Source organism: Oncorhynchus mykiss, chromosome 19 (assembly GCF_057628025.1).
Source record: "Oncorhynchus mykiss isolate SJ-2025 chromosome 19, ASM5762802v1, whole genome shotgun sequence".
In the NCBI taxonomy this organism is placed as follows: domain Eukaryota; kingdom Metazoa; phylum Chordata; class Actinopteri; order Salmoniformes; family Salmonidae; genus Oncorhynchus; species Oncorhynchus mykiss.
The window spans coordinates 64,769,645-64,784,958 of record NC_143040.1 but is presented as its reverse complement, the minus strand read 5'-3'; the positions used below and the strand labels follow the sequence as shown (position 1 = coordinate 64,784,958).

At 42.3% G+C, this 15,314-nt stretch overlaps 1 protein-coding gene and 1 pseudogene across 1 annotated transcript; one reads left to right on the top strand and one right to left on the bottom strand.

Annotated features, from left to right (window-relative positions):
• The first annotated feature begins 6,266 nt into the window (after positions 1-6,266).
• On the top strand, positions 6,267-9,695 carry LOC118941491 (uncharacterized). Its single transcript, XM_036955121.2, has 6 exons — positions 6,267-6,438; positions 6,803-7,078; positions 7,989-8,285; positions 8,724-8,870; positions 9,075-9,102; positions 9,235-9,695. Exons 1-6 carry the CDS (start codon positions 6,396-6,398, stop codon positions 9,362-9,364), a joined length of 921 nt encoding a protein of 306 aa, XP_036811016.2. The 5' UTR covers positions 6,267-6,395; the 3' UTR covers positions 9,365-9,695.
• Positions 9,696-10,937: 1,242 nt separating this feature from the next.
• On the bottom strand, positions 10,938-12,286 carry LOC110498388 (platelet-activating factor receptor-like; annotated as a pseudogene).
• Positions 12,287-15,314: the final 3,028 nt, after the last annotated feature.

Genomic DNA, 15,314 nt, shown 5'->3' with positions numbered 1-15,314 from the left:
AGTCTAAGGCACTCCATCGCAGTGCTTGCTGTGCCACCAGAGAGTCTAGGTTGGAGCCCAGGCTCTGTCGCAGCCGGCCACCACCGGGAGGTCCATGGGCAACGCACAATTGGCCCAGCGTCGTCCGGGTTAGGGAGGGTTTGGCCGGCAAGGATATCCTTGTCTCATCGCGCACAAGCGACTCCTGTGGCGGGCCGGGCGCAGCGCATGCTGACCAGGTCGCCAGGTGTATGGTGTTTCCTCCGACACATTGGTGCGGCTGGCTTCCGGGTTGGAGGTGCGTTGTGTCAAGAAGCAGTGCGGCTAGGTTGGGTTGTGTTTCGGAGGACGCATGGCTCTCAACCTTCACCTCTCCCAAGTCTGTACGGGAGTTGCAGCGAAGAGACAAGACTGTAACTAAAAAAAATACAAAATAAAGAGAGTTTCCATACATTTAAGAGAACCCATTAATTTTCACTGTTCCATGCTGCGATAGGAACTACATATTAACAGGGAACCATCCCCATGAAAACAAAACTAGTTACAGCCGGCCACTGGGACCATGGAGAGACAGTCAGAGACCTCTGGGTGAAATGTGTTGGCGGCTAACAGTGTGATCCCCATAGCAACAGCCAGGACTGTTGTAGGTAGGAAGCAGGCAGCATAACTACAACGGCACAGACAGAACAATTTAAACCTTGGAAGGAAGACATTCTCACACACATACACACACACAAATACACACATTTAAAAGTAATATTCTTAAAGAATCAATAGCTATAAATAATTAATTTAAAAGTAAAAAATGTAATGTACCAATTCCGGATTTCCCCTTCAACAAGAAGGGTGACAATGCAGATACAGGGGGGTTGAGAATTACCATCTCTCAACTCTCTCAGAGTGGAAACATTTGCTTTTTTTTTTTTTCATAGAATCTTAGGTGAGACAAGATAACTGTGATAACAATCTACAGTGGCTTGCGAAAGTATTGGCATTTTTCCTATTTTGTTGCCTACAACCTGGAATTAAATTTTATTTTGGGGGGGTTTGTATCATTGGATTTACACAACATGCCTACCACTTTGAAGATGCAAAATATTTTTTATTGTGAAACAAATAAGAAATAACTGAAAAAAACAGAAAACTTGAGCGTGCATAACTATTCACCCCCCCAAGTTAATATTTTGTAGACACCTTTTGCAGCAATTACAGCTGCAAGTCTCTTGGGGTATGTCCCTATAAGATTGGCACATCTAGCCACTGGGATTTTTACCCATTCTTCAAGGCAAAACTTCTCCAGCTCCTTCAAGTTGGATGGGTTCCGCTGGTGTACAGCAATCTTTAATTCATACCACAGATTCTCAATTGGATTGAGGTCTGGGCATTGACTAGGCTATTCCAAGACATTTAAATGCTTCCCCTTAAACCACTCAAGTGTTGCTTTAGCAGTATAATTAGGGCCATTGTCCTGCTGGAAGGTGAATCTCTGTCCCACTCTCAGATCTCTGGAAGACTGAAACAGGTTTCCCTCAAGAATTTCCCTGTATTTAGAACCATCCATTATAACTTCAATTCTGAGTTTCCCAGTCCCTGCCGATGAAAAACATCCCCACAGCATTTCCTTGATGGCCAAAAAGCTCAATTTTAGTCTCACCTGACCAGAGTATCTTATTCCATATTTTTGGGGAGTCTCCCACATGCCTTTTGGCAAACACCAAACATGTTTACTTATTGTTTTCTTTAAGCAAAGGCTTTTTTTCTGGCCACTCTTCTGTAAAGCCCAGCTCTGTGGAGTGTACAGCTTAAAGTGGTCCTACATACAGATACTCCAATCTCCGCTGTGGAGCTTTGCAGTCCTTCAGGGTTTTCTTTGGTCTCTTTGTTGCCTCTCTGATTAATGCCCTCCTTGCCTGGTCTGTGAGTTTTGGTGGGCGGCCCTCTCTTGGCAGGTTTGTTGTGGTGCCATATTCTTTCAATTTTTTAATGATGGATTTAATGGTTGTCTGTGGGATGTTCAAAGTTTCAGATATTTTTTTTATAACCCAACCCTGATCTGTAATTCTCCACAACTTTGTCCCTGACCTGTTTGGCGAGCTCCTTGGTCTTCATGGTGCCGCTTGCTTGGTGGTGCCCCTTGCTTAGTGGTGTTGCAGATTCTGGGGCCTTTCAGAACAGGTGTATACAGTGCCTTGCGAAAGTATTCGGCCCCCTTGAACTTTGCGACCTTTTGCCACATTTCAGGCTTCAAACATAAAGATATAAAACTGTATTTTTTTGTGAAGAATCAACAACAAGTGGGACACAATCATGAAGTGGAACGACATTTATTGGATATTTCAAACTTTTTTAACAAATCAAAAACTGAAAAATTGGGCGTGCAAAATTATTCAGCCCTTTACTTTCAGTGCAGCAAACTCTCTCCAGAAGTTCAGTGAGGATCTCTGAATGATCCAATGTTTACCTAAATGACTAATGATGATAAATACAATCCACCTGTGTGTAATCAAGTCTCTGTATAAATGCACCTGCACTGTGATAGTCTCAGAGGTCCGTTAAAAGCGCAGAGAGCATCATTAAGAACAAAGAACACACCAGGCAGGTCCGAGATACTGTTGTGAAGAAGTTTAAAGCCGGATTTGGATACAAAAAGATTTCCCAAGCTTTAAACATCCCAAGGAGCACTGTGCAAGCAATAATATTGAAATGGAAGGAGTATCAGACCACTGCAAATCTACCAAGACCTGGCCGTCCCTCTAAACTTTCAGCTCATACAAGGAGAAGACTGATCAGAGATGCAGCCAAGAGGCCCATGATCACTCTGGATGAACTGCAGAGATCTACAGCTGAGGTGGGAGACTCTGTCCATAGGACAACAATAGTAAAAAAAAAAAAAAACGTATATTGCACAACTCTGGCCTTCATGGAAGAGTGGCAAGAAGAAAGCCATTTCTTAAAGATATCCATAAAAAGTGTTGTTTAAAGTTTGCCACAAGCCACCTGGGAGACACACCAAAAATGTGGAAGAAGGTGCTCTGGTCAGATGAAACCAAAATTGAACTTTTTGGCAACAATGCAAAACGTTATGTTTGGCGTAAAAGCAACACTGTCAAACATGGTGGTGGCAGCATCATAGTTTGGGCCTGCTTTTCTTCAGCAGGGACAGGGAAGATGGTTAAAATTGATGGGAAGATGGATGGAGCCAAATACAGGACCATTCTGGAAGAAAACCTGATGGAGTCTGCAAAAGACCTGAGACTGGGACGGAGATTTGTCTTCCAACAAGACAATGATCCAAAACATAAAGCAAAATCTACAATGGAATGGTTCAAAAATAAACATATCCAGGTGTTAGAATGGCCAAGTCAAAGTCCAGACCTGAATCCAATCGAGAATCTGTGGAAAGAACTGAAAACTGCTGATCACAAATGCTCTCCATCCAACCTCACTGAGCTCGAGCTGTTTTGCAAGGAGGAAGGGGAAAAAAATGTTAGTCTCTCGATGTGCAAAACTGTTAGAGACATACCCCAAGCGACTTACAGCTGTGATCGCAGCAAAAGGTGGCGCTACAAAGTATTAACTTAAGGGGGCTGAATAATTTTGCACGCCCAATTTTTCAGTTTTTGATTTGTTAAAAAAGTTTGAAATATCCAATAAATGTCGTCCCACTTCATGATTGTGTCCCACTTGTTGTTGATTCTTCACAAAAAAATACAGTTTTATATCTTTATGTTTGAAGCCTGAAATGTGGCCAAAGGTCGCAAAGTTCAAGGGGGCCGAATACTTTCGCAAGGCACTGTATATACTGAGATCATGTGACACTTAGATTGCACCCAGGTGGACTTTATTTAATGAATTACGTGACTTCTGAAGGTAATTGGTTGCACCAGATCTTATTTAGGGGCTTCAAAGCAAAGGGGTTGAATACATATACATGCACCACTTTTCCGTTTTTATTTATTTATTTTAAACAAGTTATTTTTTTCATTTCACTTCACCAATTTGGACTATTTTTGTGTATGTCCATTACATGAAATCCAAAATAATAATCCATTTAAATTACAGGTAGTCATGCAACATAATAAGAAAAACGCCAAGGGGGATGAATACTTTTGCAAGGCACTTTATTCTGCATCCCAAATGCCACCCATATTCTCTATATAGTGCACTAGTTTGGACCAGAGACCAGGACCTGGTCAAAAAGATAGAGAACTGTATAGAGAACAAGGTGCCCTACAGAGGACAGCCTGCTCTCATACTGTGAGGTTTACCTGAAAAATGAAATAAACGTTTCCTTATAACACAATGTCAGGAATTCTCTATAGCCAAGACTAATCCAGAAAATAGTTATTTTCCATATGTCATAATTCCTGCAGAGTACAGACAGTGAACCCAACGTCAACGGAGAGAGGATGCATTAAACATCCCCCAGAGCCCCAGTCACCTGTCATATCCTAGGACTGTGTTCCAAATGGCACCCTTTTCCCTATCTAGTGCATTACTTTCACACCCCTTGGCCTTTTCCACATGTTGTTGTGTTAAAGCCTGAATTTAAAATTGATTAAATATATTTGTTTTGTCACTGGCCTACACACAATACCCCATGACGTTGAAGTGGAATCATGTTTGTAAAAATGTTCTTCAAAAATGTATAAAAAATGAAAAGCTGAAATGTCTTGAGTCAATAAGTATTCAATCCCTTAGTTACGGCAAGCCTTAATAAGTTCAGGAGTAAACATTTGCTTAACAAGTCACCTAAGTTGCATGGACTCACTCTGTGTGCAATAACAGTGTTTAACATGATTTTTCAATGACTACCTCATCTCTGTACCCCACACGTACAATTACCTGAAGGGTCCCTCAGTCGAGCAGCGAATTTCAAACACTGATTCAACCACAAAGACCAGGGAGGTTTTCCAATGACTTACAAAGAAGGGCACCTATTGGTAGATGGGTAAAAATAAAAAAGCAGACATTGAATATACGTTTGAGCATGGTGAAGTTATTAATTACACTTTAGATGGTGTATCAATACACACAGTCAGTACAAAGATACAGAAACAAATATTCTAAGACATGCTTCCAAGGCACTAAAGTAATACTGCAAAAAATGTGGCAAAGCAATAACTGTTTGTCCTGAATACAAAGCGTTATGTTCGGGGCAAATCCAATACAACACATTACTGAGTACCACTCTCCATATTTTAAAGCATAGTGATGGCCGCATCATGTTATGGGTATACTTGTAATTATTAAGGATTGGGACGTTTTTCATGTAAAAAAAAAAAAAAGAAACATAACGGAGGTAAGCACAGGCAGAATCATAAAGGAAAACCTATTTCAGTCTGCTTTCCATCTGACACTGGGAGATGAATTCACCTTTCAGCAGGACAATAACCTACAACACAAGGCTAAATCTACACTGGAGTTGCTTACGAAGAAGACAGTCAATGTGGCCGAGTTAAAGTTTTGACTTAAATCTACTTGACAATCTATGGGAAGACCTGAAAATGGTTGTCTAGCAATGATCAACAACCAATTTGACAGAGCTTGAGGAATGTTGAAAATAATAATTGGCAAATGTTGCACAATCAATGTTTGGAAAGCTCTTAGAGACTTACCCAAAAGGACAAAGGTTATTCTACAAAGTATTACCCCAATGGTGTGAATACTTATGTAAATTAGATATTTCTGTATTACATTTTCAATAAATGTGCAAAAAAGATTAAAACGTGTTTTCACTTTGTCATTATGGGATGTTGTGTGTAAATGGGTGAGGAAAAACATATATTTAATCAATTTTGAATTCAGGCTGTAACACAACAAAATGTGGAATAAGCAAAGGGGTATGAATACTTTCTATAGGGAATTGGGTGCAATTTGGGATGGAGCCTATATGTAACCTCTACCCCAGCCCAAGACAGAGTATACTCTTTCTGAAGGGGAACATGTCATTAGCGCTCAGTATTTCTGTTGTCACAGTAGATAACATGGAACCTAGCTAATAAAGTTCAGGGTGAGATTGAAGTTGGCCAAGCTTTGTGAGGTGAATGAAATGGCGACTCACAGAAGCCTCAAGAGATTAGAGTGAGTTGAGTTGGAGTGAGTTATTACTAAATCATTGAGAACAGATAGTAGAGGTGTGGAGAAACAAAGCTGCTTGGACAGATATAAACAGAAAGGTTATTTAAACCGTAGACATGCAACAATATTACTCCAGTTCAACCCGAGGATGAAACTCTGTGAACAGATTAACAGTCAGGAGGAAGCTCAAAGTTCCTGTCCCTTTTGTTTCCCATTTTAAACTTCCCCCATCGGGACTTTAAGACAGAGTAAAGCACAACACCTTAAACATACAGGTCCAGAGTGTCATCGTATCAGTCGTCAACGTGTATATCAAAAAACTACAGCTACTAAACATGCCACTTCTTTTTCTTCTGCTCTGTTTGTTTGTTAAACCAGGTAAGACCTCTCATTATGTTCTACTGTATATTGGTTAATATTAAGTACGTACTGTATTAGGGCTGAATCCTAACTGGAGATCTGCACCCGTAACTCAATGTTTTTTTGCATTTACCATCCATTTACATAATTTACGCAAATGTCGAAGTGCATGGATCTCAAATTAGGATTTGGACCTTTAATGATTCCAGTCATCACAACAAATCTGCCAACACTATCCCATTAAAATATACATTGCGTCACCAGTTGGTGAGTACAGTGTAGTTAAGGCTAAAAGTGTCCATTTCGTATAGTAAGTGTTCCATTTACAAGCAGGTGCTTTTTAATTGCCTTCTCTAACCATTGTTTCTGTCTCTTTTGACAGCTTTTCTCCAGGAGAGCCAACGGGCCAAATTGATCCTCCAGATTGGAGCGCCGGTCATGCCTGCTGGTCAGACCGTCAAAATGTTTTGTATGGTATCATTTGTTGTGAACAAATACACCTGGTACCATCTGAACCAGACCACATGCACAGCTATGAACATTAACAGCAACTTTCTGACTCTAATTGTCACCACTAAGGACTCTGGAGAATACAAGTGTTCAGGTTATTACAATGGAACAAGGTACGACAGCAATGCAGTAAACCTGACTGTGGTAGGTACGTGACTGGAAGTTATTTTAAATCATAAAACTCCCGTTAACTTCATAGTTATCACAAAACAAGTGGTTAATTGTCATGGCATGTTTGTGGATGCTAGAATAGGGGATTGTGTTTTTCAACTTTTTTCACCCACTAATTATTTTCCCGTCCCAGGGGAACAAACACAGCCAACACCAAGGCAACGCCAAATAGCTTCCTGGACGTATGCGAGAAAACCCTACTCATGTAGAGACACAAAGAGATGTCAGGGACTGCAGTTAAAGCTGCCTGTTGGAAAATCAATAAGACGACAGAAGCATAGGAGGCAGGGAGAGTTAAGTAGTTCAGCCAGGCTGAATTATTTTGACTTGTTTTTCACCGGAGCAGAACCCAGCACAGTTATGTCAGTGTTTATAGTAACAGCCCCCCCCCCCCCTGGCTAGGATAATGACCCAGCAGCATTGCAGTCTGTCTGCTTCCACCCTTCAACACCCCCCTCCCTCTATTCCATCCTTCAACAATCCACACCCCCCTCTCACACTTTATTCCATCATTCTACAATCTACACCCCCCTCTCCCACTCTATTCTATCCTTCTACAATCTACTCCCCCCTCTCCCACTCTATTCTATCCTTCTACAATCTACACCCCCCTCTCCCACTCTATTCTATCCTTCTACAATCTACACCCCCCTCTCCCACTCTATTCTATCCTTCTACAATCTACTCCCCCCTCTCCCACTCTATTCTATCCTTCTACAATCCTACCTGGAATCAAAAAGGGTTCTTCCTGGAAGCAAAATGGGTTCTCCTGTGGGGACAGGCAAAGAACCCTTTCGAAACCTTTTTCTAAGAATTTAGCCTGGATCTGTAATCTGTGTTTATTTGAGTAACACAAAGTAGTTTATCATGTCCCCTCCTCTCTCTAGAGAGACTCTCCAATGTGTGGGTGTCATCCACACCCAAGGACTTGGTCACCATGGAGGGGCAGAGTGTCACCCTGTACTGTCAGGCCACCTCCCACCCACTCTCTGTCATCTGGAGTTGGTGCAGGTTGGACGAGCAGGGTGGGTGGCAGGAGGTGGACATGGGGCGAGAGCTGACCCTGAGCATGGCAAGTGAGAGTGGGCAGTACATTTGCCATGCTTACAGCAACATCTCTTCCCCGACGCAGCAGCAACAAAGCCCCTCCCACACAGTCTATATCGTCTACTTCCCCATGACTGGTAATCTACTCGTCAATCACAACATCCACCTTATTTCTCATATGAGTCCAACACATTTAGCTTCCTCTCAGCTCAAGATGGAGAACAGCTCAGTTTGAGGAAATGATGAACGATAATGAGATTTGTTCCATTAGTAGAGAACTGAGCTGATGACGATGTGTGGTAATGGTGGTGTGATAGTGACAATGTACTAAAAGAAGAGGTAATGTACTGAAATGGTCCCTCTCACATTGCCATGTCATTATTCTGTTTTTATAACTTTGGATTGCATTTATCAATAGTTTTATGTTGTCAAACCCTGCTGTTCAATGTATGTATCAATAGTTGATGCACAGTAGTACTTTATAGCATAGGTTTGTAAAGTTTAAGATTTTAGTGTAAGCCTGTGGTACATCAATGTCAATGCAGTTCAATTGACTGTTCCTCCTCTCCCCTTAGGCAGTGTGTATGCAGGAGTGGCAGGGTTGGTGCTGGTTCTCCTTGCCGGGGTCTTACTGACCTTGTTGCTGCTGTGGCTCTGGAGGCAGCGGGCCAAAGAGATGGCCGGTCAAGAGACCTTGGCCACCAATAGTGCACCGGCCAAAGGTGAGTGAAGTGTACTGCACTGTATCAACAGTTCTACCAAGTCTTCGGCTATACTGCAGAGTTATAATTATGACATGTTGGCTACTGTAGTTACAGGAAGTAATGTGTAGGACTCTAGTAGGATTCTGAAAAGCCCACAATGTTCATTCAGACATTGTGAGTGTTGGTTTGATGTACTGTGACGTATTTTCCATGTACTTCCAGGATATACTGGACCTGCAAAAGCACCAAAGTAAGAGCATGATGAACAACTTATATGTGTGTGTTTTACATTTGTCTTCCTGTGTATGAGATTATAATTAGCTGATCACTATGCTGATCACTATGCTGATCACTATGCTGATCACTATGCTGTCACCACTAGGGGGAAGAGTCAGGGCCAGGCTGGGAATGAGGGAGAAGTCTACATGAACTGTGGTGAAACCAACCAAGCCTACAGCGACCTGTACCCCACCTACATCACAGGGGATGATACCTACGCCACCTTGGGATGATTCCTCTTAAATCCTCCTTTGCTCATTGTAAAACACTGTGGGGCAGTTTCCCAGAGACAGATTAAACATAGTCCTGGACTAAAAAACGATTTCGACAGATACTCTATTGACCATGCTTTTTCATCCAGGACTATGTTTAATCTGTGTCAGGGGAACTGGCCTTAAGAGGTTTAGAGTTTGTTAAATATTTAAAGAGAAGCTAGACTTGATCTCTAAAAAGTAAAGAGGTTTGAAAAGTCTTATTTTTCTAATTTGTCTGCATTCATAGTGATATTTGTCAGAATCTTTTAATGGAAGCTTTGAATAAAAAAACGAGTGTGAAACAAAAAAAGAGGCATTTCAATAACAATATATCTGTTAGTTCATATTTACATTGAGAATGCAGTGCAGTGTATTTAAATGCATCACACACATAGAGTTACAGTTACTGCAACATTTGCACCAGAGGTCTATTAACTTCATAACCCTCACGTCTCTGTTAATACTTCAGTAGCTGGCAGCCTCATAAAAGGATTGTGAAGATTATTCTTTACAATAACAATAATCCCACTGGGCAAAAACTGGTTGAATCAATGTTGTTTCCACGTAATTTCAACGTTAGTTGACAACTCAACCAAATGTTAATCAATACTAGACGTTGAACTGACATCTGTGCCCAGGGGGATAGCGATGCTTCACATACTTTAAAAAAGCTCCCAGTATGTGTCTTTGCTTTGTTACAAAATTAAATTGCAAAACAAATACAGTTTCACATCTCACCACACATGAACATTTTGCAATTCCATAAGTGGTGAAGACCATGTAAGGCTAAAATCAATGCAATTCATAGTTTCACAATTACAGTTTCACAATTACAAAGCTTAGTTTATCACAACATGCATGAACTTGACAGACATCCAGCATCCTGAAAACCTCATTTTTATGTGTGAATATATGTCCATATTAGGTGCTCAAGAACAAGGATTTTTTTTTAATGAATTGCTATTGTTCAGCACCCAATTTAGAAGGCTCAAACAGTGATAGGACAATCTGACTATACATTTTATCTAACCATCTAGTCTAGTGGCTTGGGACTGAGTTTATAGAGCTATTGTTCAGCACCCAATTTAGAAGGCTCCAACAGTGATAGGACTATTGTTGTGTTCGGTTGTGTTCGGCGCATGTGATATTTAAAATGTAATTTGATATCCATGTTATCTAAGGATCTAGTCTAGTGGCTTGGGACTGAGTTTGTAGAGCTATTTTGCAATCCTTTATAGAAGCTCCTGTTCCCTATAAAACGTCTGCTTCTCTTCTCTGATTACACTAGAAGAACAGGAAGAAACGTGATTAAATTGAAGTCACAATATCAAAGTGTGAGATACATTGTGAGATACAATGTACAGTACATCTGAAATGTGAAAACAAAGAATCAATGGTCCAAAGATTCTTTAAAGCACTGATTATAGCTGGCACAGTGGCCAGGACAAATCCCTACAGGAAGGAAATCTAGAGGGGAACCATACTCTGGGTGGGGCTGTGTGGTGGTGCATCTGTTCATGTGATGTGTCTGAATGAACATGAGGCTACATAGCAGAGTGCATGTTCTGCACTATGTGTTCATTGTTAGGTGTGGGTGTGATGGAATGAAGCATCCTGAGGATGTGGTTACTAACAACAGCATTAGACACAATATCTACAATATCATGTCATCTAGAGATTTAAACCTTCAGCTGCTGCTGTTCACTATGGAGCCGCTGGCTCACATTCTTGCACTCCACCATAGAAATGTGTGTGATGGCTGTTTCCGAGCATCCTTTGCCCCTCCCCATCTTTTTCAGATTGTCCTTGATGTACAGGCAGAACCTCCTGGTGGCGAAGCAGTACACCACAGGGTCCAGGAGGCAGTTGAGCCCCATCAGCATCAAGGTGACCTGGTGGGCGTCGTTAAGCCACTGCCTGGTTCGCTGGCCCCAGTCCATTCTGCCCCAGCCCTCCTTGATCTCCAGTACAGCCAGAGTCCAGGGGCCCTGGACCACAGGGTGGGGGAGGAAGCACCACGAACACCCCCACCACGGCTCACAGCATCTGCAGGGCCTGGTCCTTCACCCCCCGGGGTATGTATGAACTGGAGCCCCGATGCTGGGTAGGGGACTGGGGCGAGCAGGGCCCGGACAATGAGCAGGTTACAGACTACTACGAGGAAGAAGACCAAGACGAGGCACCCCACGATGATGAGTGGTGGCCACAGTCCGCTTCTGGTCGTCAGTCTTGTCGTGGTAGCCCTCAAAGCAGCGTGATACGTTGCCGTCGTCCACCTGGATGCCAGTTTCAAAGAAGTGCGGCATGGACATGGACAGAGTGAGCGCCCAGATGACCGCCGTGATGGCCACCCCGCGGCGCCAATGGTCAGACGAGGTGGCATCCAGCGGGCGCGTGATGGCCCAGTAACGGTTGACGCTGATGGCGGCGAGGAAGAGGATGGAGCAGTAGGTGTTGATGAAGAAGAACACACCGGTGACGCGGCACAGGAAGTCGCTGTAGCGCCAGTCACCGCGGTGGTGGTAGTAGCCAATCCAGAAGGGGAGGGCGCACACGAAGAGGAGGTCGGCAACAGTCAGGTTGGCCATGTAGATGCGGATCTCATTCATGGCCTTGGTGTCTTGCATGCGCTGCATCACGAACAGCACGTAACTAACTGTTGGCTATCAGACCAAGTACGAACACAACACCGTAAAACACTGGGAAGAGTGTGTAACGGAAGTCTGAGTCCAGAAAGGTTATTTTACCGACTGTCGATAAGTTCACTGTCCTGGTCACTGCTAAGTCCTCTTGCATCCCCATGGTCGACTCCACTGTTGGTTCTGCTAAAGCAAGGAACTCCCTCTGTGAGAATACTATATAAATGACTCATATTTCAAGACTCACTAGTTTTCACTTCAGTACTTCTCTTACTGCAGTCACGAGGGCTTTGTACATGCCTAGTAAAATCACTTTATTGGTCAATTGCATACAAGGTCCAACCAAAGATTTACTTCCGCTTTTAAAGACAAACATACATATACAGGTTTTAAGAGAGGTGCCACACTGGGTGCCGAGGAGATGTTGTTGTGGGGTGTTAAGTTCCTTGCGCAAGGGCACAATGGCATCTAAGATTTTATACAAGCAACCATGTAGTTGCCAGCTCACTTCCCGTTGCCTCTCTAACCGCTAGGCTACCACCTGCCACCCAGAATAGCTATAGGCCTATCCAGTCTGTGCAGTTGTTGATTCACTGAATCACTTCCTGATATCACAGGAAGTGCATCACACACCAGCATATTTGAGAGTTTCACAAAATACTGTAAATGTAAATCAAATACAGTCAGCTATAACACATACAGTTGAGGTCGGAAGTTTACATACACTTAGGTCGGAGTCATTAAAACTCGTTATTCAACCACTACACAAATTTCTTGTTAACAAACTATAGTTTTGGCAAGTCAGTTAGGACATCTACTTTGTGCATGACACAAGTCACTTTTCCAACAATTGTTTACAGACAGATTATTTCACTTATAACTCAATGTATCAATATTCCAGTGGGTCAAAAGTTTACATACACTAAGTTGACTGTGCCTTTAAACAGCTTGGAAAATTCCAGAAAATTATGTCATGGCTTTAGAAGCTTCTGATAGGCTAATTGACATCATTTGAGTCAATTGGAGGTGTACCTGTGGATGTATTTCAAGGCCTACTGTCACGTTCTGACCCTAGTTATTGTGTTAATTGTTTGTTTTAGTTGGTCAGGCCGTTGGGTGGGCATTCTATGTTTTGTGTGTCTAGGTTGTTTTTCTGTGTTCGGCCTAGTATGGTTCTCAATCAGAGGCAGGTGTCGTTAGTTGTCGCTGATTGAGAATCATTCTTAGGTAGCCTGGGTTTCACTGTTATTTTGTGGGTGATTGTTTCCGTGTCTTACACCACACGGTACTGTTTTCGGTTTTCGTTATTCACGGTGCGTTTATTGATTTGTATAGAGTGTTCAGTTTATGTGTTTAATAAACAACCAATGACACTTACCACGCCGCATATTGGTCCTCCGATCCTTCTCGCCTCTTCAGATGAAGAGGAGGAAAACCATTACACCTACCTTCAAACTCAATGCCTCTTTGCTTGACATCATGGGAAAATAAAAATAAATCAGCCAAGACCTCAGACCTCCACAAGTCTGGTTCATCCTTGGGAGCAATTTCCAAACTCCTAAAGGTACCACGTTCATCTGTACAAACAACAGCACGCAATTAAAAACACCATGGGACCACGCAGCTGTCATACCGCTCAGGAAGGAGACGCATTCTGTCTCCTAGAGATGAAATTACTTTTGTGCGAAAAGTGCAAATCAATCCCAGAAAACCGCAAAGGACCTTGTGAAGATGCTGGAGGAAGCAGGTACAAAAGTATCTATATCCACAGTAAAACGAGTCCTATATCAACATAACTTGAAAGGCTGCTCAGCAAGGAAGAAGCCACTGCTCCAAAACTGCAATAAAAAAGACAGACTATGGTTTGCAACTGTACATGGGGACAAAGATTGTACTTTTTGGGTATTCGTCCTCTGGTCCGATGAAACAAAAATAGAACTGTTTGGTAGAGGTCGACTGATTAATGGCCGATTTAATTAGGGCCAATTTCAAGTTTTCATAACAATCGGAAACCGGTATTTTTGGGCGCCGATTTTGTTATTTTTTTATACCTTTATTTAACTAGACAAGTCAGTTAAGAACACATTCTTATTTTCAATAACTGCCTTGTTCAGGGCCAGAATGACAGATTTTCACCTTGTCAGCTCGGGGGATCCAATCTTGCAACCATACAGTTAACAAGTCCAATGCTATAACCACCTGCCTCTCGTTGCACTCCACAAGGAGCCTGCCTGTTACGCGAATGCAGTAGAAGCCAAGGTAAGTTGCTAGCTAGCATTAAACTTATCTTATAAAAATCAATCAATCATATCACTAGTTATAACACATGGTTGATGATATTACTAGTTTATCTAGCATGTCCTGCTATAATCGATGCAACGCTGGGGGATGATTTATCAAAAGCGCATTTGCAAAAAAAGCACAATCGTTGGACGACTGTATCTAACCATAAACACCAATGCCTTTCTTAAAAACAATACACAGAAGTATATATTTTTAAACCTGCATATTTAGCTAAAAGATATCCAGGTTAGCAGGCAATATTAACCAGGTGAAATTGTGTCACTTCTCTTGCGTTCATTGCACGCAGAGTCAGGGTATATGCAACAGTTTGGGCAGCCTGGCTCATTGCGAACTAATTTGCCAGAATTGTACGTAATTATGACATAACATTGAAGGTTGTGCAAAGTAACAAGAATATTTAGACTTAGGGATGCCACCCGAACGGTTCCGTATTTCACTGAAATAAACGTTTTGATTTCGAAATGACAGTTTCTGGAATCGACCATATTAATGAACAAAGGCTCGTATTTCTGTGTGTTATGTTATAATTAAGTCTATGATTTGATAGAGCAGTCTGACTGAGCGATGGTAGGCAGCAGCAGGCTCGTAAGCATTCATTCAAACAGCACTTTCGTACGTTTTGCCAGCAGCTCTTCACAAGCACAGCGCTGTTTATGACTTCAAGCCTATCAGCCTAATGGCTGGTGTAACAGATGTGAAATGGCTAGCTAGTTAGCGGGGTGCGCGCTAATAGCGTTTCAAACGTCACTCGCTCTGAGACTTGGAGTAGTTATTCCCTTTGCTCTGCAAGGGCCGCGGCTTTTGTGGAGCGATGGGTAACGCTGCTTTGAGTGTGTCTGTTGTCGATGTGTTCCTGGTTCGAGCCCAGGTAGGGGCGAGGAGAGGGACAGACGCTATACTGTTACACTGGCAATAATATAGTGCCTATAAGAACATCCAATAGTCAAAGGTATATGAAATACAAATGGTATAGAGAGAAATAGTCC